A 24233-nucleotide genomic window follows, 5' to 3' on the forward strand; every position below is an offset into this window, starting at 1 on the left:
GGAGGAGTTGTTATTTTAATACTGTGGACAGAGTAAAACTATTATGTGACCTTCTGTGGGCGGAGTGACAGTGAAACTGTGTTACCGACTAATAAATGAATGATGGCTTAATATTAAGAAACAACAAAGAAGCTTTGAAATGAATCAGTAAAGACCACAAAGACAAACTGGTTCTGTATCAAAACAGTCACAGTACATTTACACAGAGAAAGCATCATTTTCAGTAATCTCACAAGTACAAAAGTTTCCACTGACATTTGCTGTTTTATGACTCAAATATTACGACACGTGAAAGAAAAATTAACTGAACGTATAAACTGGTTCCATCCAAAGAAAAGTCTAAAACATATCAGTTAAGTTACAGATTTTCCCCCATGGAAAGAGTTCAGTTCCCATGGTGAAGAAGTATTATTTACATCTTGACCACAATGTCCCGGCCACAGAGCCAGTGTGACCCAGCAGACATATTTTAGAGCTCGCAGTGTCTAACACACTGCCAAAGTCCAGCAATATTTACACGCTACGGAGACAAGAGACACACACAGTTTTGCTCCAAGAGCACTGAGCACCGCTGGGAAAAAAAAAAAAAAAAAATCCAATCCTCACATTACTCAAAAAACAAAAAGTTCAGCTCTTTAAATACAACCATGACGGTATATTTGTGTTTGCATTTTCTGCTGCCCAGACAAAACATCAAAAAGCTCACATTGCAAACACTACAGAGGGTGCTAGACGCTAGTTGTTCACTGAATTCAATCCCTTTAAATCAAACCCAGCATCCTCTTTTATGGTATGAATATGAAATTCTGAGAGAGGGCAGAGAGACTGAACACCTCGGTCCCTTTAAATCATTCCAGTGAAAGCAAAGAGATAAGCCTTCCCAAAGTAGTTCAACGTAAGACATATTTACACCAGCTGAAGGCGCTAAGCTGTGGAGGCATGTATGGAGCTGACCACAACCTTTGACCTCACTGTACACACGGTGGGAGATGGAAACAGTAACTGGGGGTGAATGAAATCTTTCATTATAACTCATGGAAACATTTTTGTCGAACATGCAGAGACACCAACTCTAAGCATGGAGACCTTCTGTGAAGGGAATGTCCTGTGGATTTCACAGGTTTGTGTGCATTTTTGTATTTACATTTTCTGCCTGTGGAAACACGTTACTGGCAAACAGAAAGTTAAGTGGATCATTGCTCTTTTCAGTTACTAACTGACCTCATGAAACAACAATGCAAAACTACTGGAAACATCTGTGTTTTATTTCTAGTTAAATCCCATGAAAACCAAACCAACAATCGATAGGCTGTACTGTACCTTTTATATATGTATATCCTTAAAAAGGGTATGTTTGTGGCCTAATCTACATTTTCAATAGGAACAAATTCAGCCTTCAGACCGGAAACAGCTGCATGTTAAAAAAATAGGCATGGGCTGCGATGGTGAGACGATCAATATGAACAAAGCACTGCAAAGCAGCTTTTAATAGGATTTTACAACTCAGAGTGGTCCTTTGCAAATGAATGAGGAGGGCTGCATTTTGCACACATTGATGATTTTGTATGGTTTGTGATAGTTTTTGTACTTTCATGGGTTTTTGTAGACAATATCAAAAAACAAAATACATCCAGTCTTACTGTTTAAATTAAACACCTTGAAGGTGACAGTACAGTTTCCAAGACAGACCCACACAATTCAGAATGTTTCATGACTTTTAGACTGATTAGCATTTGTCTAGAGGGCGCCAGGTAGTTTGTAAAATCAAAATGATTTTCAAGGGACCCATTAGGACTCCAGTGGCCCCTGCAGAGGCTGGTTTATGGGTTCAAGGGGGGTCGCTAGGTTTGGATTAACCAAAGTCAGAAAATATAACCCACATGTTTACATCTAAAAGTGTAATATGGGCTGACAAGAGTCAGATGGCCAGCTGGAGCTTGGTGAGGTTCCTCTGGTGCATGTTGTGGTGTCGCACCAGCTCGTCGCTGCGGGCAAATTTCTTCTCACAGTTCGGCCACCGGCAGCTAAACGGCTTCTCGCCTGAGAGAGGTGGGACGGATGGACAGGTCGGAAGAGACAGGAGATGGGTTGAAGAAGCGGTGGAGAGGGTGGGAATGACGGGAGGTGGAGAAGGTAGGAGAGGAGGGATTTAGAGAGAGCGCGAGCCAGATGGAACAGTGATGAAATCGAGAGAAAAGAAAACGGAAAACGAGAGAAATATTAGAATATTATGCTGATCATAACCTGAATGGGAAGATTAAATGGACTTATTATAGTACTTACACAAGTCAAGTAGGAATAATACATGTTGTCATTCCAGCATTATGTTACAAAATGACAGTATACAGCAACTGTATGTAAACATCAAATGGATGAAGAAGAAATGGAAAAATAAAAGTTTACGCACTTGTTTTACCTGTATGAGTCCGGGTGTGTGTCTTAAGGTGGTCAGACCGAGAGAACTTTCTCTGACACGTCTCGCATTGGAAGGGTCTTACTCCTAAACACATTTACAGTATGCATGCACGCACACACACACACGCAGTCCAAGTTCACGCACAGACACACACACGTACAGAAAACACATGCTCAAACATCGCACACACACATACACACACACACACATACACAGAGGGAGAAAAATACAGTAGAGCAGAGGCTTGCAGGGAAGCCATTCAAAAGTTCTGCCAGCCTTTAGCAACTTCATCCGAGGGGAGTTCAGTGTCGAACAGCACCGGACACAAAACGCAAACTGTGCACTTCAAAAGATTGCATTGTCCACAACATGGCTGTCATGCAAATAGCGGAGGAGAGCGAGTCGAGAGAGCAAATACACAGAATTGAAAGGGGAAACATGAAGAGAGAGAGAGAGAGAGGCAGACTGAGTGAGACTGGTCAGACCTGTGTGCCTCCTCTGGTGTCTCTTGAGCTGGTCGGAGCGGCAAAACCCGCGGCCACAGTCCGCGAACTCACACTTGTAGGGTTTCTCCCCTGGACCAAGACGAGAGAGAGGACACAGAGCATTCAACACAGTTCATTTTGAAATGATTTGTGCGACCAGCTGTTAGCTAGAATGATTATTTCATCCTTCTTATCTTACAGCAGTGGTACAGTAGCTAGCTGCTGCCTACAAAAGGCCATTGCTTTGGCATCACGGCTCCTGAAGTGGCAGCTGCAGCATCCCAGGCTGTCTTGAGGACAGGCAGGATGTGCAGCAAGCTGTATTTCAACTGACTTTAATCACACTCCATCATCAGCAAAGACACAAAATACCTCAAGCAACTAAGACCGGTAAAAGAAATTGAAATTGTGCATAATGTTATTTGTGTGTTTTTTTGTCCTTAAAAACCAAAAATGTAAAATCATTTTACAAAAAAATGAAAGACTTCTTATTGACCACCATGTTAAGTTCAATATTTACCACAGCAACATGGCCAAAAATGATTGAGAACAGGCCTATCATTTCACTTCTAATATTAATTAGCTTATAAAAATTGATACTAGAGTGTTTTCCTTTTCGTGAGACAAAAAATGACCGGGTGCTGTGGTTTGTTCTACGCTGCATCAGACAAGGCTGAAACTCGAAAAACAGGACATCACTTGAATAGCTTTTAAAAAGTTTGTTCTCCTGAAGCCAAAGTGCCAACCTTTAATTGAAGTGGGAACACATGTGTGACAGTTTCTGTGCCTCAGGAAAATGCAGCACTGATGATGCTGCTGTCAGAAAGTGTAACATTACAGCACACGTTCCTGCTTCTGCTGCTTTCACCTGTGTGTTTGCGACCGTGCGTCTGCAGATGAGACAGCTTGAAGTAGCGTTTGTTGCATCCTGGGTAAGCACACATGAATGGTCGCTTCTCGCTGCTCCCTGACCGCACTATGGCTGGAGTGATGCTGGGCACCCGCCGCACATCCTGCACACACACACACACACACACACACACACACACACAAACCACCCGAGGAAACATTAACAAAAACTATTCCTGGACATCAATAATCGACCCAGTAAAATGTAATTTAGAAAATAGGCAATTATATCTGTCCTGTGTGTAAATAAGTACATGTGATGTGTCTGGCTCGCAGGGATCATTATAATAAAATGGTCATATATTCATTAGATGGAAATTAGCAGCAAAATGACCCCAGATTGACTGCAGCCCAAAGGGAGCTGTTAGTCACGCCTCGTAGACAGACCCCCTTCCAGAGCGCCCCATTACAGCCCCGCTGCTCGCTGCCGACGCTGCTGGAGAAGAATAACAGGAAATAACACATGACTGCTGAAAAATCTGTTTTTTCTTCATATTAGTTCATCTGCATAGTAGTTTTTTCTTATTTTCCATGCCCTCCCATGCTGCCTGCCTACCTTCAGTTCCTCTGTTTTGCTACTTGTTAACCCAGTTCATAACATTTCAGCACTTTCTTCAACTGTTTCCACTTAATACCACTCTACCACTAAATATTTCTGCCATTACTTTCCTCTTTCTCTTTTCTCCCTCTCTCTATTCGCACCCCCTTTTTCTCCACCCTCCCGCAGCCATCTGCTTTTAATTTCCACAGTGCCTAGCATAATGGCCAAAGAGACTCAGAGGTCAGCCCTGTTGTAATTAGTACTGTTAGCAGTTATTTATAAGTATTTTACAGCCTTTACATGCTGGAAGAAGAACCTCTTTCAGTGCCCATGTCAGTGAAATTGACTGACATGATCCTAAAATCCCACACTAATACTGAAACAGTATGAAAGTGGAGTGACCTGTTCAGAATCTGAAGCCCTCTAGTACGTCAGGTGATGCTCAATACATGCTGCAGAACACACACACTGATGTCTAAGGGCTCATGGCAACATGTTGTTCATGAATGTAAAATGAACCCCATTGAGGTGTTAATCGAGCTCATTATCATGCTAATTATCAAAGACATTTAAAGAACCCTATGGAGTTTTTGGCCTTTAGTTGCTCTGTGGGCCGGTTTGTTTTATGAATGGTCCTCGTTTTGTTTGTGTCACTCATGTGCATGAGGGCTCGCATGCATGTGCACCCTGGTGACATGATGCTCATTCCTACCAATGATCTCACATTATTCCGCTGATTCAATCTGACCGCTGCCTGATTCGTCATTAGGTTTCCAAATGTTCAAAAAAATCGGCTTTGCAAATGTTTTATGAGGAAGGAAATGCACTCGACATTTTTGTCAGGCCTCGGTTCACTGTTTGTTTACAGAAAACTCTGCAGGGATGCAGAATACAACTTTAAAATGGCTAATAATGAGCTAATGTGTTGAAAGACTCTTTTGCTCTTGGAGTTGTGAACATTGAGCTAGCCAACAGTGCTAACACTGGGTCTTCATTTTGATGCAGAGGAATAAATCTATGCTCATAACCCTGCCCAGCTGACAAAGCAGTTAGCATGTGAAGCCTTGTGGAGCAACATAAAATGAGCCTCTAGCACACGATGGCCTTTCATTGTTGTTGCAAGCTAACGAGTGCTAACTGGTTAAATTTGGTAGCAGTTGTTGAGTTTGCTATAAAGAAGCTGGAGGCTCGTGATTGGCCTAAAGGTTATTATTAAATGGAAAAAAAAAAGAAAAAAAAAAAAGAAATGTCATGAAGCAAAAGCATAATTGAAAAAAATGCTGTTACAAAATAAAAAAAGATTTCTAACATATTGAAATATGAAACATTTCATAACAATAACTAGAATTGTATTAATGATTATTTATCTTCCATAATTATTTATTTGAACATCATTAAACACTTTGTGGCTCCGTACCAAAGTGATGAAGGACTAATCCAGCATGCCTGTCTCCGGTAAGACAGAGTAATGTCTGTTTGCTGCAGGTGTTCCTAGTCTGCTAAATTAATCTAATTATAGATCGACAAGACTGATTGATCTCCCAACAGCAGAGGGATATAATTAGCTGTGCGATTCAATAATTTGTTATGTGATGCTTGATCGTGGGATTCAGTTTTCAACAAACCGTGTAATAATTTTTCTGGTCATGAACCAATATTAATGAAGAATGAAATTCCATGGCTGTCAGCTGTATTTCCTTTGGCAGTGACCGAGAATTAGTGTAAATCCTGTTATAAAAATTATGGAGGAAAGCATCACGTTGCTACTCAATCTGTTATCTCACATTTTAGCAGCTCTTAAATTATACTTTAAAAGACGTAACAGTGAGAGTCTGTTTATTGTTTTGCACTGAGCCAGACCTCTTCTGTGTGTTTTGTGCAATACGTTTCAATGAACGGGAGGGGGGGAAAAAAAATGAGTTAGGGAAAAAAAGGAGCAGGGTGACTGATTAAACAGGCCCCGAAAGAAAGAAAGAGCTCAAAAAGTCCTGCTGTGGACTAAGAGCAGGTCTGGAGAATCTCTGCTCCCTGTCCTTTAGAGCTGCTGACAGACACTAATTAAAATCTAATGATTTATTAACATGCTGATCCTCGTATGGAAACTGTATCTCTACCCAGTGTAACCCTATGAGTGTGTGTGTGTTTTTCTTCACTGCTAATGGATTTGTGGAAAAAGATTCCTCTTGGCCTTTAGAGCTGCCTTTTAAAAATGTGTGTGTGAGACGTGTTAGTGCGCACGAGTAGGCATTTGTGTGTGTGTGTGTTAAATCTCTGCTCTGCTACATATCAGTATTTCCTATTCACGTAGCCTGGTCATTGCATCAAACTCTCCACTACTCAAAAAAAAATTCATTAATGCATTTTCCCCCAGTGTTTCTTACACTCACCTTAAGCTTTCAGTATGTCAAGCATGTGTGGTTGTCCTGATCTTGACACTAAACATGCACAGCAAAGAAGACAGTGTGTGTGTGTGTGAGGACAGAGGGTCCATGTGACCTCTCGATGGCCTCTTGAAAGTGAAAAAAAGCAACCTGTAGAGACACTGTAGTAGCGGTAGCAGTCTTACCTGTATGCCCCTGAAGACTCCATGTGTGTGTATGCGGTACTGTGTGCTGCAGCTGTACACCATGGGGGTGCTGGGGTCACTGTCGTAGCCCGCTGCATGGCTGCCAACACAGAAAAAGAGCGGTGTGACTGATTGATTGATTAACATACTTAAAGAGAGAAGATGGACACTGGAGTTCAACGCTTTCACACAGTGCTGAACAGCTGACTCGAAGCCACTTTGGCTCCAGGAGCAGACGACTACTCAATCAAACACTTTCAGCTCCGGAGCATCAAAATTGAAAAGTTGTCTAAGCCACTAAATCATTTTCCGATCACACACGGTCACAGGTAAAAAAAAAGGTTTCCACGTGGACGAGTGCCACGCACAGTAGGATGAATGTGAAGCAGACAGATATCAGATAACAAGATGTAAGAACATGATTCAGGGCCATAAATACATTCAGTGTAGCAAACACTGGCAGATATACAGCGCATGAACTGCTGTTTGACTGCAGGTAAGGTCGCGAAGGCATCATTATTCAAATACGCTCACTTTGTCACATACAGCCCAGTAATGCAAAACGCAGGCCGGCCGTTTGTAGCCTCAGAGTTGACCGTAGAGATGTAAGTCGTGTTGATGTATGTCTTTTGTCAGAGCACCACAGATCCAGCTGAAGCCTCTGGTCGTGTGTGCGGGTGCCTCTGTTTATGCACGTGTGTGTATGTTTTATGTAAAAGACTTAATGCTTGCAAAACTGACGACAGCGTCAACTGTACTTTTTGTGTTTAGCACTAATTAGCAAATGTTAGCATGCTTTATATGTTATATATGTTAGCATTAGGGCTGCACGGTGGCGCAGCAGGTAGTGCGGGTGCCTCACAGCAAGAAGGTTGCCGGTTCGATCCCCGGGTCAGGCGGGGCCTTTCTGTGTGAAGTTTGCATGTTCTTCCCGTGCATGCGTGGGTTCTCTCCGGGTACTCCGGCTTCCTCCCACAGACCAAAAACATGCTCATTAGGTTAATTGATGATTCTAAATTGTCCGTAGGTGTGAGTGTGAGTGTGAATGTTTGTCTGTCTTTGCATGTGGCCCTGCAATCGGCTGGCGACCGGTTCAGGGTGTACCCCGCCTCTCGCCCATTGTAGCTGGGATAGGCTCCAGCCCCCCGCAACCCCGAAAGGGATAGGCGGTATAGATGATGGATGGATGTTAGCATTATCATTGCGAGCTTGTTAGCATGCTAATACAGCCTCAACAAGGTACGAGCACGGTTGTGCATTTTACCTATTTGTGCAGGCACACCTACGTTTTGTTGACAAACCAAAACCTTTTCCCATTCGACGATGTGCAGTCATGTGTGTCACGTTATCATCTAACAATGCTCTCTAAATTAAGTAACTATTTATCGAATGGTATCTACTGTATTTCTTGAATTCTGTTGTCTTTTATCATTGGTGCTGCAATTGCTTTCTTCATCATTTATCAGTTTATCTATAGAAAATGTCTCTGGCAGCTCCCCTGAGCCGAAGGTGGTGTTTCCACACTGCTTGCTTTCCTGATCAACAGTCCAAAATGGAAAATGATTAAATTTAGAAGGATGTGAAACAGAAAAAAAGCAGTAAAAATCAATCTTTCAGAAGCTGAACCCAGGGAATAGTTGGCATTTAGGCTTGGAAAAGGCTTAAAATATGAATGTAAATGATTCAAATAATGAACAAGCACAGCATAATGTATGACACAAATAGACTTAAAGAGCACAAAACCTGCTCTGTGACGCAGCCTCCAGCTTTGCCTCTCATATCTTCTTATGATAACACACAGGGAAACAGAAAGCTGTTGTCTATGAAATGAGTTATGTCTCACTCTGTCTGACCGAAGGAGGAGGATGGGAGTTTGCATCCTGTGCTGCTGCAGTGGGAACGAACTGTAATGCGTCCGAGCAGTCATAAGGTGTTCTTTGTCTGCCTCGCTGTTTCCAAGGACAGCAGGCATCAAGACTACGTCAGTGGTAGACAGCGTTAATCATACTGCCCCCTTCGCTTCAATCCTCATCTTACCTGCCATTTTGACGAAGAGCAAGTGTCACGCATGAACCTGAAGTCCACACATTTAGAAGAAGGCTTTGGAAGTGCAACCGAGACAAACACCGCAAAATACAAGCGGAATCAACTAATAAATCTAATGAAAATATCATCTATAAATATGTTAAAACACAAACATACCAAGAATAATTACAAAAATGAATGTAATAGAATACTGCTTGCTAATTAATATTTTCAATTCTAATTAATAAAAAGGTTCCAAGACCCTTTGCAGCCATTAAAAGAATAGTTTCATATTTTGGAAATGAGCCTTTTCCCTCTCTTGGCGAGCGCTGAATGAGAAGATTGTTCGCGCTCTCACATTTGTTCGTTCAAGATAAGACTGCAGCCAGCAGCATTTCCCTCCTTTTCCAGTCTGTATGCTAAGCTAAGCTAAGCTAACCAAACCAGCTGCTGGCTGAAGCTACATACAGTATTTACATTACCAGATATATTACCATACACACAAATTATATACTTACAAATGTCAAGCTATATCATGAATCCTCACTTTCTATGTGTGTGCAGACATCATAGCATTGTAACTAAATACATTTGCATGACAAAAAATCATTGAAAATCACCTTTATTAAACTAAATATGAAACATGTAATCTCACACTCGACTGTCCACAGAAACGCCTCTGTGGCAGCTGATCCGGGGTTCAGCGTTTAGCGCGAACAGTGGGGAAGGCCCCGTCTGCTCTTCCTCTGTAAGCTCAACTCCCCCGCACTTCCTCTTCCTCATCTCCTGCTCCTCGGCCCCGTTCCTCCTTATCTCCCTGTCTTCTACTGACTCCCTCCTCATCCTTGCAACCCCCTCACACCTCCCACCCCTTCTCGTGCTCCCCCTCACTGACAGAGTCACAGAGGCTGAGCAGCTGAGACGGTCAGAGCCGAGCGGGGCCGGTGAAACACCACCGTACACCTTTATCAACCTTCTCTGAAGACCTGATGCTCAGTGATCTGTGGGCCAGGAGGCTTTAAAAATCATTTGTCTCTGCCGTCCTTCACTTACAGACAAACAGCAACAACACTTGCATACAAGCACACACATACACACTCACACTACTTCTCCACAATGAAGCAACATCCCCCCAAAAAGCGCAGACATTCCTTCTCGCTGCCACCCCTTTGTGCACGAACACGCCTCCATCACAAACACACACATTCATCTGTTAACTATGATGAATGCCTGTTGGCTCAGGGTCGGAAGGTATTTGTGAGCTGACACGGAGCTGACCATTGTGCAGCTACGCAGGTTACGGTGACATAAAGTGTGAACTCTGTGTGAACAGTGGAAGCTGATACAACAGTGAATATTTCAAACTGCTTTCTGGTGTATTTCTGCTTCTATTTGACTGTAAAAGGGAGACATGCCACATGAACGTCTAAGAACAGGGTACCCAGAGTTTGCTCTCTTCACCTGATTAAAGGACAATGCTGATGAGGCATCTTATAGCTGCTTGGCTAAAAAATACTCTCTTTCTGGTGCACATGCTAAGCTAACACTAAGCTCTGAGCTCCAGCATTATCTAAATTATAATGAAGAAACATTTTAGTAATCTTCTTCGGTACTGGCAGAACGTGGTGCCAGTGTCAACCAACGCTAAGTAAAATATCTCCACAACCACAAACCACATGTGCCATGAAATGTAGTATAGAGTTTCACGGTTCCCAGAGGACCACCTGACTTTTGTCTAGCACCACTGTCATTTCCACACATGTGAGGCATGGCTCTCCAAATCACGCAGTGTCCTGGCAGCCTTGTGGTTAGCATCAATACAATATAATGGCATCGTCCACAGAGCAGCCAGAGACCTCTGTTGCATGCCATCCTTCCCACTCTCGCCGTTCATTTCCGAGCTTCCAATACGAAGCTGCTGTCCGTTAAAATGCCAAAAAATGTCACTGAAATTCCAGAAAATTTACTGCACGTACAGTTTCCACAGGATGAAGGTGTGTTCAGACTTAATGCGAAGCAAGTTTCCACCCAAAACAGCCCATGAACTACACAAATGTCAGCAGCGGCCTGCCCTCAGTGTCACAGGTGGAGTGTGTGTGGAGCGGGCCTTTGTGTGTGTGTGTTTGAAACTCCTGCTGTTTCTCTCATTTCTCTCGTCTCTGTGCGTTTACAGTCATGTTGCCTCAGAATATTAGTCTTTTTCGTCCTGTTTGACTTATCTGCTGAACAAGCCAGGAGTGTTTAGTAGGATTATCCCCTCAAAACCAGGTTATCTACATGCAGCATAAACATGGTCTTGATAGATGCTGTTGCTGCTGTTTAAAGAGAGCGATGGATAAGTTCCTACCTCTTTATGGTGGATGCCAGTGTATTGACAGGGTTCCATGCCACACACTCCAACTGAGAGGTCATTTGATATAAATTTTCTCCGCTGTGGAGGGAAGACAAAACGTAGAAGAAAAGCTCATGAGCTGTGAAGCGGACCGTTATTTAGTAGGGTTGAGTGTGTGTGTGTGTGTGTGTGTGTGTGTCTGTGTGTGTGTGTATCCATTTGCGTATCTGTGTTGCCTTTTGCGAGTTGTCCTCAATAGAAGCACTCCAATGAAAAATGCCAACACACACACACACGCGCGCAAGCACACACACACACACACACACACACACACACACACACACACACACACACACACACACACACACACACACACACACACACAGAGTCACAGGTGGAGCTGAGGTTAAAGAATGTGTCTCAGACAGACACCAAGAAAGCTAAATTCCCCCATAACAGCCATCTTTCATTAAACACAGCAGACTCCACAATCATTATTCAGACCTGCCATGTGATTACACATGTACACACACACACACACACGCACACACACACACACACACACACACACACACACACAGTAGATTTATAGCTCTCACCCCCTCACACCGCAGCCCCTCTATCACACCACCTGCAGGCTCACAGCAGCCTGGATGGGGTGGATGTGGTGCCTGGTACCTTGCTCATTACGCAGCTATTATTTTACAGTACAGCGGGGGCACGCAGCCAGCAGAGCACACATGGTATTCCTGCTGAAATATTGTTGGAAGAGACGCCGTGAACTACATTTAAAATAATGATCCAGGACATTTTCCAGCAAAATGTCTGCTTCTCTGTTCCTGACCGCCTACGGCCACTTACGGACAGCCGCCTGTCCTGAACACCCAGCGTGTGTTCAGGTAGGTCTTTCCTGGGAAACCCCTCTGGGTCACAGCCTGCAGCAGAAATGTTGATTTCTTTCCCAAAAAACAGAAGAAGAAACTGCTTATTTACCATAAGGAGTGGTAGTTGTCATGGATCTACAACTATCAAAGCATTGTCAACAGAAAATCAAAGAAAAACAGATAAAGCCACTGGACAAGCAGCAGAGTGCAGCACAGGAACTCGACGTTAAAACGACACTCGACAAATTAAAATTACAATAAAAAAACTAACCCTATATATATATATATACATATATACGCACACACACACACACACACACACACACACACACACACACACACACACATGCACACATATGGTTTAATGAGACCTCACTACGTTTTCATTTCATGCTGTCCAAGCGGGCCAAGCTGGCAGCCCGCAGAGTAAATACAGTCCTGTTGGTACCAGGCTGCAAGATTAGACAACTGACTAAACTCATATGAGTCTTCCCAGCCGCGCGCGTGTGTATGTGTGTGTGTTTGTATGCATGCAGTCTATGTGTGCGTGGGTGTGTTGAGCACATATCAGTTATGTTTATGGCAAAGAAGACTCTCAGACTGAGACTTTTAAGGCAGTTTATGTGTATACCATATCTCTCTCTCTCTCTCTCTCTCTCTCTCTTACACACACACACACACACACACACACACACACACACACACACATATATATTGAACTGTTATCATCTATCCCTGTGGAATTTACTGGAGATTTCCTCTGTTCCTCCATCGTTGGAAAACACTGTCTGTGGCATGTGAAGAATGCCATTTAGATCCATTACAACAAGCAAACAGTTTGGAAAACATATGGTGACGAGGTTTAACTCCTTAAAAAGTTTAGTTTATTACATTCAAAGGAGGATTATTACAAGCAGGGCGTGTGCGGGTAGTTCACTGCAGTGGCAGATTTTCTGGCTCTTTGGAGTTTTTTGTACTCGCTGTTTCTCCCGGTCGAACTCTGAGTGAAGCCGTTTGCATTGTAGCAAACACATTAATGAACTTAATGACTGAAGTTATGACAGCTGAATATTTTGCAGTCACGTTTCATGAGATTACAGATTACAACTTGCTGAACTTTTGGTTCTGATGTGTGGGAGGGGGAGGGAGGAGAGGAAGGGATAACAGGATAAGGCGGACGAGAGGTGAGCGGGACGAGATGGACAGTTTTGGTGGGGCAGGAGGATGAGGAGGTTTTTAAAGAGTGTATTCATTTAGGCATCTGTGTGTGTATGCATGTGCGTAAAAATGTAATGTATGGGTACATATTTGGTAAGTGAAGTAAGAGTTTTTCTTGGCCTAATTGAAGGAATAGAACTCAGACTTGGGACAGGACGGGTTGTGATGATCTGATGTAGTAAAAAATAACAAATCCACTTTTCCTCTTGATCTTTTTCTCTTCATACCTGATAGATCTTTCGTGGAATTATCACGGTAGGAAAGGTGCAGGTGTATAATAAAATGAATCATGGCTGAATTCCATTAAGCTGCTTCAGGTTTAGATTGGTGTTACTGGGAGACTTGAATAGAACAGACACATCATTAATGTTATTAGTAACACTCATGCTTCTTCTACCAGAACAAATCCAGATGTCTGCTGAATAATGCCTGCAATTAATTGCTGAACAGTATCCAAGCAGCAAAACTACATATATCGCGTCTTCACACTTCACATTAGTGACAAGAACAGAGTGAGCCACCGGTGGGTCGCTTGGCGAATCAATGTACAGCTTGACAAGAAAAAGAGCAGACAGCAGTTTGTTGAGTGGAAACACTTCTGAAAAGCAGCCTTCCAGTCATCCATCGACTGCAGCAAATCACAGACTGTTTTGGAAAAACGGCTTGATGTGACTCAAGGAAACGAGAGGCAGTCTCCTGTCAGCGCCTTTACTTTATTTCCTGCTTATTTCCTTTGTTTTTCCTGGTTTAATCAAAATGAATATCTAACACGTGCGGGGTTTTGTTTTTTTTCAGACTACACTTTTAAAGATTTGATTTTGAGAGCTTATAAATCTGCATTCATTAACATACTAAAGGTCTCTCTGCAAATATCAAAACAGATGATTAGACTGGCCTTCAGTGCTATTAATTGCACTAACTGATTAGAGAATACAGCAGCACAGGAAACTACTGTCCAATCTAATGAAACTGTACTGAAACTGCTAAATGTTGCTGAAAACAAAGACAGTGCTACAGATCATAAAGCCAGCAGAATATCTTTGTCTAATTCTGCTCATTCTAGATATGACAGCAGTAAAAAAAAGTTTTTCCTGGCCCATCAGCTGTGCTGGGAAGTACACGCCATGTCAAAGAAAAGAGCAGGGGTGAATGAAAAGAGTAGAATGACGACGACTGCCTGCATAGTTTTCTCAATGCGAAGCAGAAAAGCTTGATTTATAATACGGTTTAAATATTTTCCATTCGGTAGGTCAAACCACTGTCCTTCAGGACTTCCTGCCACTGTTCAGTGGCACAGTGACTTTCATAGGCGTCTAATCTGCATATAAACAACATCCAAAATTCAGATTTAGACCACTCGAGGGAGAGATCCATACTTCTCATGACCGAGTTAGCATGAAAACCAGTGAAACGGCAGAAAAAAAAGCACCCAGAGGAAGGAGGACAAAAGGAGAAAGGAAGCTGCTGTGGCAGACAGACCTGTCCTGAAGGTGGACATCCTGTTCAAAAGTGCATCCTGCCGCCTCTCACTGAATTACCGCCGTTCGATCCCAAACAATCAACAATGCTTTCTGAAACATGTTGCTGTTTATTCTAAATATACATGTGTTAGGAGTGTGCACAAGGTGTGTGTGTGTGTGTGTGTGTGTGTGTGTGTGTGTGTGTGTGTGTGTGTGTGTGTGTGTGTGTGTGTGTGTGTGTGTGTGTGTTTGTGTGCTACCTGTTGTAAGGGTTCCTCAGCAGCAGAGCCTGGCTGCCTGTACAGCTGTCTGAAGATGTGTGGCATCCGTAGACTGGAGGAGGTACGGGATACTGCTGCTCACCTGTCGAGCATGGACACACACAACACACACACACACACACACACACACACACACACACACACACACACACACACACTCTAAAATATGTGCAAACGCTGTGCACTCAGAGGAGATGTTGTATTTAAACTTCCACCATATCTCATCTCCTTTTAAAATCTGCCCTCTCTTGCCCTCTTCTACTTGTCTCCATTATTTCCCAGTTTCTTCTACAAATAAAGAGCCTTCGCTTCATGTTTCTCTCTCTGGGCTTCCCCAGCAGTGAAATCAATGGCTCCCTCGACACTTCTCGACATTCCAAAATCCCTCACAGCCCCGATTCTCCCACTTATCTTTGCCGTAAAAACTGTCCGAAAATGACTGCGGCGGCTCCATAAAACAGACTCATTTAAATATTTACCAATAACATGCACAGAGCAAGGATTAAAGGAAAGGTGGGCGGATGAAAGAGGAGATGTGAGGAAGAGACGAGGGAGTTCGCAGGCCAGGATGTGGCTGATTTATACCTCAGACAGACGAGGTCACTGCAGAGACGTCAGAATAAGGGACAAGACACTCCCTGGGTGAGGGCCATGGAGCTGCCATACAGACGCAGCTGTGCACTCACATGGGGGCTTTAAATACACACACACATCTACTTTTGTTCTTCTTTAAAGAGACTCTGGGGCATTGTCATCTTTTAAGAAGTGACTACTGAAAGATAAAAATAGATACTCAAATTATTCTGGATAAAATGTGCCATAGTCTTTTCCACGTGTGTGCAGGAGAAGTTGGATTACAGGAGACACCTGAGGCTGGTACAGTCAGGAGCACTGGGAAGACTTTCATTAACATTTGAACCTACTTTGGACTGAGGAGAGGATACCATGCAAGTCAAAATGCAGACACAACATAGTCATAAATTACCTAAATTGGATTTTCTTACATCTGTTTTGTCATTTACAAGTCATAGGAATGTGTAACTTCTGTGCAAACGGATTTTTAAAGTAGCAGATGCTATTAGCACCCAGGTATCTGTAGCCAGCATGATTGTTTCCTGAACCTAAAGACGTATTTCTGTTGCCTATACCAAACAAAACTGTCACTGAAAACTGAGAATAATAAGTCATGTCAGTCTTAAAGAAAAGAAAAAAAAGAAGTCAGCAGTGATTTTTGGTGTCATAGAGGACTCAAACCCCAGTGTCCTGGGTGAAGGCCCCATGTTTGACCCACATCCTCTGCGCTGTAAGGACTTTGCTGGTGTGAATATCTGGATAGCTGCCATGTGGCTATTCTCACTGCGGCGAGACATGCATGCTAAAATCCGCTGTTCTACTTAAGTGCAGTGAAGGCAACCAGATCGCTAACGCAATCGGGTGAGAAAACCTCAGGCTAGCATGAGCTAAAACTCAAGCGAATCACTTTCACGGTTAATTTATGAACCGACATCTTCATAATTCAGTTTGTGCTTCCACACAAGTGCATGAGACAGTGGTTAAATACAAGAACAGATAAATAAAATAAATAGATTCGATGACTCAAACACATGTGTGCTCTTACCCATAGTGCTTTGCTGAGTTAAAGCGTCTTCATGTTTGAAGGAGTGGTTGGAGAACTGCGAGCTGTGGTGTGTGGGAGTGTGGCTGTAATTACTGGCTCCATCGAATGCGACCGTGCTGTAGGCTGCGACACAGAAACAAAGAGCAGTAAGTACACAGAGCCACCGTCAGAGATCACCTCGTTAACACTGGAACCAATCCCGACTTCTGTCATTTACCAGTTAGACCACCAGCTGTTTCACTTCATTTTCCTAATTTGAAAGGTGGTTTCATTGTTGAACACAACCATGAAATACAGTTGAAGATGGATAAAATGGCATTTGTGTAATCTTGTAAACAGTGCAGTACCTGTATTTTTACCTGTAACTGTCAAGCTACAACAGAAACCTGATTTTAAAAGGTTTGTTTCACAGTGAAGTCACCGCGGCTGAGCAGAGCACAAGACGGGGATTGAGATCTTGATCAGGTCAAAGAGTCAAGACAAAGTTTTGGTGCTGCTCCACAGAGAAGCTGAAGAATTTGCTGCTTTCTGAGCTCAAAAATTCCTGGATTGGTTTGTCTCACAGTTACAGGTTATGGAGTCAGTCCTCAGAGGTGATTTTAGACTATGAGAAACATATGAAGAAATGTTTCTGCAAATGTTTTACAGCTATTTTGAAAGATTCACAAGGACCCCGTCTCCTTAGCCTTTAAAAATACTTCATTTTCCCCCAAATGAATTTAGTTTCATTTCTAATGGTCGGTATCAAATTCTGAAACAAAAAGTTTACATGAATGTTGTCACTTTTTCAGTTGGGGAATCCAAACTCTGATAAACTTTATACAAATATACAGTTTCATATAGAAAGGGTATGTTTCCCTTTGAATGTATAAAAGAGATGACAGGACTGATAGCAGCAAGAGTTTTATCAAACAACATGACATCAGGGCTAAACCAGGGTAAATATGAACCCACACACGCACGCACGCACGCACGCACGCACGCACGCACGCACGCACGCACGCACGCACGCACGCACGCACTGTTGTTCAGGGGAGACTTGATCTGTGCCTGACATCCCATACCAGACCTGACTCATAAGACTGACCTAAAGGGCACAACACAGCCCCATATATCACCCACCCACCCACACCCACACACACACACACACACACACACACACACACACACACACACACACACACACACACACACACACCTTCACATACATGCTTCATTAATTAAAATGCAGCACTTTCACTCACTTTACTCAGTGGATCATTGGGTGAGAGGAGAGAGGAGGGAGAAGAGAAAAAACTCATTAAACATCTCCATTTATCTTCTACTCACCCCTGTCTGACTCCTCTGTGTGTGTGTGTGTGTGTGTGTGTGTGTGTGTGTGTGTGTGTGTGTGTGTGTGTGTGTGTGTGTGTGTTGATACTGTTGTTGCCTTGAAGTCCAGCACTGAGGTGACAAGTGATGCGGTCAATTTGTATTCAAGTGGAAAACCAGTCTGGAACACCTCGAGACTTTTCTTCCCAAACTGAAACTCAATGCTGTTTAAATACCTTTCAATTCCTAAATGTGCAGAAATGTACAACTTTTAAACACACGTTGCATTTTGATTTCATTTTAGCTGTCTTTCACAGCGTCAGCGAGTTGAGATGATTATGATTTTAGGTCCATTTCGAGGACTCTCTTTAAACGTGAGCAGCACGCTAACATGTCCTGATACTGTAAAATGTGCAGATCTGTAAAAGCTACAGTATTATACATGGAAATGAAACAAGTTAGATTTTTTTCACATGCCAATAAATGACTGGAACGTGTTTTAATTGCACCTGCAGGTCTGTCTGCACAAGGCCACCGTAAAAAGGTTTAGTTTTAACATATGAAGCAGAATAAATGCTTTCCGGCTGCAGGGACTTTCTACTGATCTTCTCTATGACCCCGCTCTGTTATCAGCTCTACTGTGTGACCCGAGTCCTGCTGTTAGTTTGTTTGTCTGTGCTCGTCCAGCCACAGCAGGGAGCAGATAAAACAGGTTAGAGGGCAGCTCAGCTCTTTGATTGTACTGTTATTCCTAAATTATCTGCTTGATAAGCATGTTATTACTAATTAATCTGTTGGGTAACCACGAACAGATTCATTATCCTGCGTGGAAAAAAAAAAATCAGGGGTGAGCTGAGATCAGCGAGAGAAAACACCGGCAGGGTAGCATTTGAACATAAAGTATCAAATGTTCTATGAATAAATACATTATATGTGTATCTTATGTTTAGTGATACATTGTACTCAATGGATTTTAATCCCAACTTTTGACACCTTTTCTCATCATGTTTCCTCTGTATCACGTTTAAACACATTCTACACATTTTGAAGTAAAGGAAAAAAATAACAGAAAAGTAAAAATCCAGGGTCTTTAGTGTATGATGTGATGTTGCATACACGCACGCACACACACACATAATTATTAATCAAATAAAGAAAAGAATTATGTGAGTTCAATTCAACTGAAGTTATCTCATTTCCATTCATTGATAGATATTAATTTAAAAAATTTCATCTGATTGAATTCTTCATGTCATTTTCACTCAAAGCAAAATTTGTGTTTAATTGTCTTCAACAATTTCAGAATGAGATAGAAAATAATAATAATAATAATAATAATAATAATAATAATAATAATAATAATAATAATAATAAATTTTGAGGATTGTCAGAGAAACAATATTTTTTTTCAAACTATGGATCAAATTTTTTTGGCTGATTTTTTAGACTAAAACTAAAGCTGTGAATATTAATCTGGAAAACTAGAGAGAGTGAGAGATACCATCCTGTAACATCCAAAATGACAAAGCAGTCGACTGCGGATGCCTCAACATGGGTAGTTTTTTTTTTTTCTTTTAATTACAAATCGACAGAAAAAAAAGTGTATTGTGCAGAACTTGATGAATGAAATGTTTAAGCATGTCATTTATACATATTTTTATCGTCGTAAAAATTGTTAAAGAAGAGAGGAGTTATACCAAAACTTTAAAATTCCACATTTTAGACTCATCTCTTTTGTCACATTTGGGTTCGTATAGTCAGAAGCAGACCTATTGCTCACGCTTGAGCAGCCTCAACACAGGCAATACTTCATCAAAAATAAATAAATATCAGACTTTCTGTTCATTTAGAATAAACTTTGCACCTCTTTCATTCAAGAGGAGTTTCACACAAAGTCCTGAGCCTGGAATTATTAGCGTCCATGTGGGTGTGCACTTCTGGGATACTGAACATCAAATATGTCAAATTTATACAGAGAAAACTGATGCTGCAATATTGAATCTCCAACCATTAATTTAAATAACAGTTTAACTATGAATAAAAAAGAATGAATGTGTCAAATCCAGAACAACATTTCCATTAAAGAAAAATTACGAACTCAAAGTGATCAGTTAAAGTTAATGAATGAGACTGATGTACGATTTTTACATGTTTTTCTCTCAGCTGTGACTTGTGTCCACAAACAGCAATAAACTACTAGTATGCCCGTCCTTGGCTTAAACATTATTATCTAAATCCTAAAGGGAATCCTGAGTAAGCGATGCTTGCATTTACACAAACAAGAACCATCAGTTTTCAGTCAGCGGAGAAGCTGAATCAGCTTTTTTAACAGGGATCCTCTGTTACCTGTTTGTGGTATTAAATAGTTATCTGTGATCATCGCGCAGTCAGTGACGCAGTACGAAATTCTAGGGTGAACTCAGGCCTCCGAGCTGTGAAGGCAACACAGCGACCGATTTAAACTACGTATGATAAGGTTTCATACAGGTGTGTCACTGCTGATAATGTACTGTGAGCTTCAGATGTCCGTCAGGTGGGTCAAATTAAAGGTGTGTGACATGAATCTACATCTGTGCTCTGCTTTGAGTCCAGCAAAGAAGCAGTGAGCGGTCAGGCTTCTACCTTTCATTTAACAAGTTTCATCAGTTTCCTTTAAGGCATCTGGGAACAATAGTGACCCTAAAACACAGAACACACACACACACACACACACACACACACACACACACACACACACACACACACACACACACACACACACACACCTGTCCTCCTCCTCCAGCCCTACCTGTCTGGTTGCGGACTGCCTGCTGTGTGTCCATGCAGTTGGTCAGGTACGATGGATTGCTGAACATCCTGCTGGGGGGCTGGTGGTGGTGCGGGGCCGACACAGACGGCGGTTGGCTGGGTGCTGGTTGTGGAGGTGGGGGCGCCCCACATGCTCCATACCTGCAGGCCCCGGTCCCCGTGAACTGCCCTGAGAAGTGGACGGTGAAGGCGCTGAGGCCACAGTGAGGGTCTGTGTCGAGGTGGTGGGGGTCGCTGGTGGCCCCCCAGGTGGGCTCCTGCTTGATGAAGGAGTGTGGCCCCAGGGAGGAGTGCGGGGTGGCCAGGGAGGAGTAAGGGGAGGCGGCGGTGTGGAAGTCCAGGACGGGAGCCCACTGAGGAGCCGTGCTGACGGGCAGGGCCGGGCAGCCGGGGCTGGGGCACGCCGGGAGCGGGGGCAGCAGGGAGTTCAGGTCACGTACGTCTGATCCCATTGTGGTCCAGGAGAGAAAACTAGGACAACGGTAAGCTATTTTTAAATCTGATCTGTCACCCTGCACCTTTCTACCTGTCTGCCTCTCTGGCTGACCCAAACCCAAATCAGCCTCCACCCTCTAAATCCACCAGAGTCTGGAGAGTCTTTCACCGCGAGAACTGTTTCTTGTCTTTCACGAGTCTTCCCCCGTTTGGTTCCTGCCCATCAGCCGTTTACGACACTGGAAACTCCTCAAGTCCGACAGAAGTTCATGGCGACGCAGCAAAGTCACAGCACTCAACTTTTCTCAGCAGCGCGGGGAGGCAAAATAAAGAAAAAGTCAGAACAGTGATGAGACGAGACGTTCGCCACAACGTCCACAACAGCAGGGAGAGAGAGTCTGGCTCGGAGGGATGGAGTCCATTCAAGGAGGAGAGAGGTTTCTGCTCAGAGCTTCCTCACTGAATGGAGAAAGAGGAGTGGAGGAGTGAGGAGGAGTAGCCCTCTTTTCCCTCCACACTCTCAGCTTGTGTGTGTGTGTGTGTGTGTGTGTGTGTGTGTGTGTGTGTGTGTGTGTGTGTGTGTGTGTGTGTGTGTGTGTGTGTGTGTGTGTGTGTCTCAGGAGGGTAGGAGGTGGAGTCAGGAGGTGATGAGGGACAGGAGCCCTCTGACTTCATTCATTTACTGTAGGCTGAACAGCACACACACACACACACACACACACACACACACACACACACACACACACACACACACACACACACACAGAGGAAAATACACACCAATTTTAACACCAGTTACTTAAACAATAAAATAACACTTCATCATACTAATGTTTATATTTTGGCTAATATGGAAAAAATGTTCACTGTGAAATTTTCTCTCTTTTGTTGAGGAACAAAGAAACATAAATGACTGTTTTTCAGTTTCAGCTATAAATCTACTTTGTTGGTGAGAGGCTGCTGTTTTTCAGTCAGATTCACAGTGGCTTATTATTTTAAACGAGGAACCGCACCAGCCACGCAAAAGACGCGTCTGCTGGAGGAAGTCCTCCGTGACATCGCGTGAAGGCCTTTTTTAAACCAGCAGACTCACCTGCGCGCGAACAGGAGTGAGAAGTGAGGCCCGGCCTCGCGCAGGGATCCGTTTTAAAGAGGAGTAAAATGAAGGGAAACACATTCACCTCCAGCGGAAAATGGCTGCTCTCATATAAATTTCATTTCTGGAGATCGTGCAGTTACGTTTGAATGATTTTTGAGGATTAGGAAAAAAAGGATCGCGGCTTGATTTCAGTTGTGGGCAGTTTGGCTGTTAATGGTCCGTGTGGCGATAAATGTTGTGGATTGAGGCTTTAAGGTCTGCAGCTTCCGAGCCTTTATTTATATTTCACGGTTTAAATTTTGTAACTAAAATTTAGCCGACAGTAGAGGAGGTCAAATTTGCATTAGAAAACGCCAGTGACTCTGACACGTTATTCGTGTATTTTTATGATTTATATAATGTGAAAACTACCAAAAAATGAAAAGAAAAAGAAAATAAAACTCGGACATATTTTAAAGTAATAGGTCAATCATTTGTTTTCAATTAAATAACCCCTCATAACTGCACAGTGAAAAAAGTAAATATATGATTAATTTATTTTTAACACAATGTACCATTAAAAACGAAAACATTATTATTATTATTATTATTATTATTATTATTATTATTATTATTATTATTATCTTCCAGCCTGTTTTCCCTGACCCCCCCTCTCTCTCCGCGTCGGTGCGCGGCTCGTTTCATGCAAACATCATCTTTAACCCCCGGTGTTGAAGCGCGCCATAAGAACGCACAGACGGACTTAAACCTCCAGCTCATTCAGAGACCAAAGCATCATTTCTTCATCCTTCATGTCACGCGTGTGCGCGGCGGACTCCTGTTGCTGAATCACGCGAAAAATAAATGAGATGAATTATGCGCCACGAATGATGCTGAACTCAATAAACGTCGCAGCACCAGTTCATTCTGTTATAAGTTTGGTAAAAATAAATGAAAATGAAAATAAATGAAATAAAATAGTGCTCACAATTTAGTGCGTTTTTCACGTAAGTAATGCATATTTAATGATGTAATTCCCTTTCGTACATAAAAAACAAGCGTCGCTGAGTCTTAAATCCTCTGTTTTGAACCTGTCGGAGCGGCTCTTCTTTCCTCCTCTCTTGTCCTCCTTAAACGCTGCTTACTGTACCAGTTTCATCGTGTTCAGACCCGCAGGAAGCAGGCTGGAGGCCCGATCACGAGCCTGCAGGCATAATTTAAGATGCCCTGAAGACAAGGAGAGAGAATATGAGACAAACATGATGAAGCATCTTCACACTGCAGCTGACCATCAAACACTTCCTGCTCTCTGCAGACTGGTTCCTCTTGGAAAAACAAAAATCAGAATCTCACTTAAGTTTTTTTTTCTTATGTGCAAAAGCAGCTGAAAATTAATTTCTTACATTTACGTTGGCTGCAGGTTTTTTGCAGATGATTTTCAAATATTTCGTTTTTCAAAATAGCCTCCACATATTTAATGAATCATCACTTTTTTTTTTGATTAAACAAGACTGATGAATGAAGTTTCAGCATCAACCTGAAGGAGCATCAGACTGGTATAGATGAATATGTTGTCTCGGATAAATAATGTCCATATTTACAAGAGCTGGAGCAGAGAACCAGCCTGTGCGACTGATGCGTTTCTTAATTAAGGTTGTTGTGACACAGCAGTTTGGCTGCAGCCTGAGACAGAAAAACAATGATGTCATGTTTCTGATGCTGAAGGACAAGTTGAAGATGATTCTGCTTTACTGCTCGTCTTTGTCACTTTGTTCAGAGCATCCAAACTTTGGCAAAGGAGGAGTTGGATGAGTGGAGCAGATTTGGAGCAAGTGGCAGCCACCACACTGTGTGTGATGTGTGAGA

General features: G+C 42.7%; 1 protein-coding gene across 10 annotated transcripts; it reads right to left on the reverse strand.

Moving 5' to 3' along the window:
- Positions 1 to 1918: 1918 nt before the first annotated feature.
- On the reverse strand, positions 1919 to 21306 carry wt1a (WT1 transcription factor a). Of its 10 annotated transcripts, none has more exons than XM_070972051.1 (10): positions 20945 to 21306; positions 20835 to 20905; positions 16736 to 16858; positions 15097 to 15199; positions 11290 to 11373; positions 6918 to 7017; positions 3770 to 3914; positions 2902 to 2991; positions 2417 to 2500; positions 1919 to 2040 (listed from the first exon to the last, which is right to left on the reverse strand). In XM_070972051.1, exons 1-10 carry the CDS (start codon positions 21304 to 21306, stop codon positions 1919 to 1921), a joined length of 1284 nt encoding a protein of 427 aa, XP_070828152.1. The 10 variants fall into 10 exon arrangements, with proteins under 10 accessions (XP_070828152.1, XP_070828149.1, XP_070828150.1 ...); XM_070972048.1 differs by having other exon boundaries at positions 2408 to 2500; XM_070972049.1 differs by having other exon boundaries at positions 20942 to 21306.
- Between the last annotated feature and the right edge of the window lie 2927 nt (positions 21307 to 24233).

This window comes from Chaetodon trifascialis, chromosome 10 (assembly GCF_039877785.1).
Source record: "Chaetodon trifascialis isolate fChaTrf1 chromosome 10, fChaTrf1.hap1, whole genome shotgun sequence".
Classification (NCBI taxonomy): Eukaryota; Metazoa; Chordata; class Actinopteri; order Chaetodontiformes; family Chaetodontidae; genus Chaetodon; species Chaetodon trifascialis.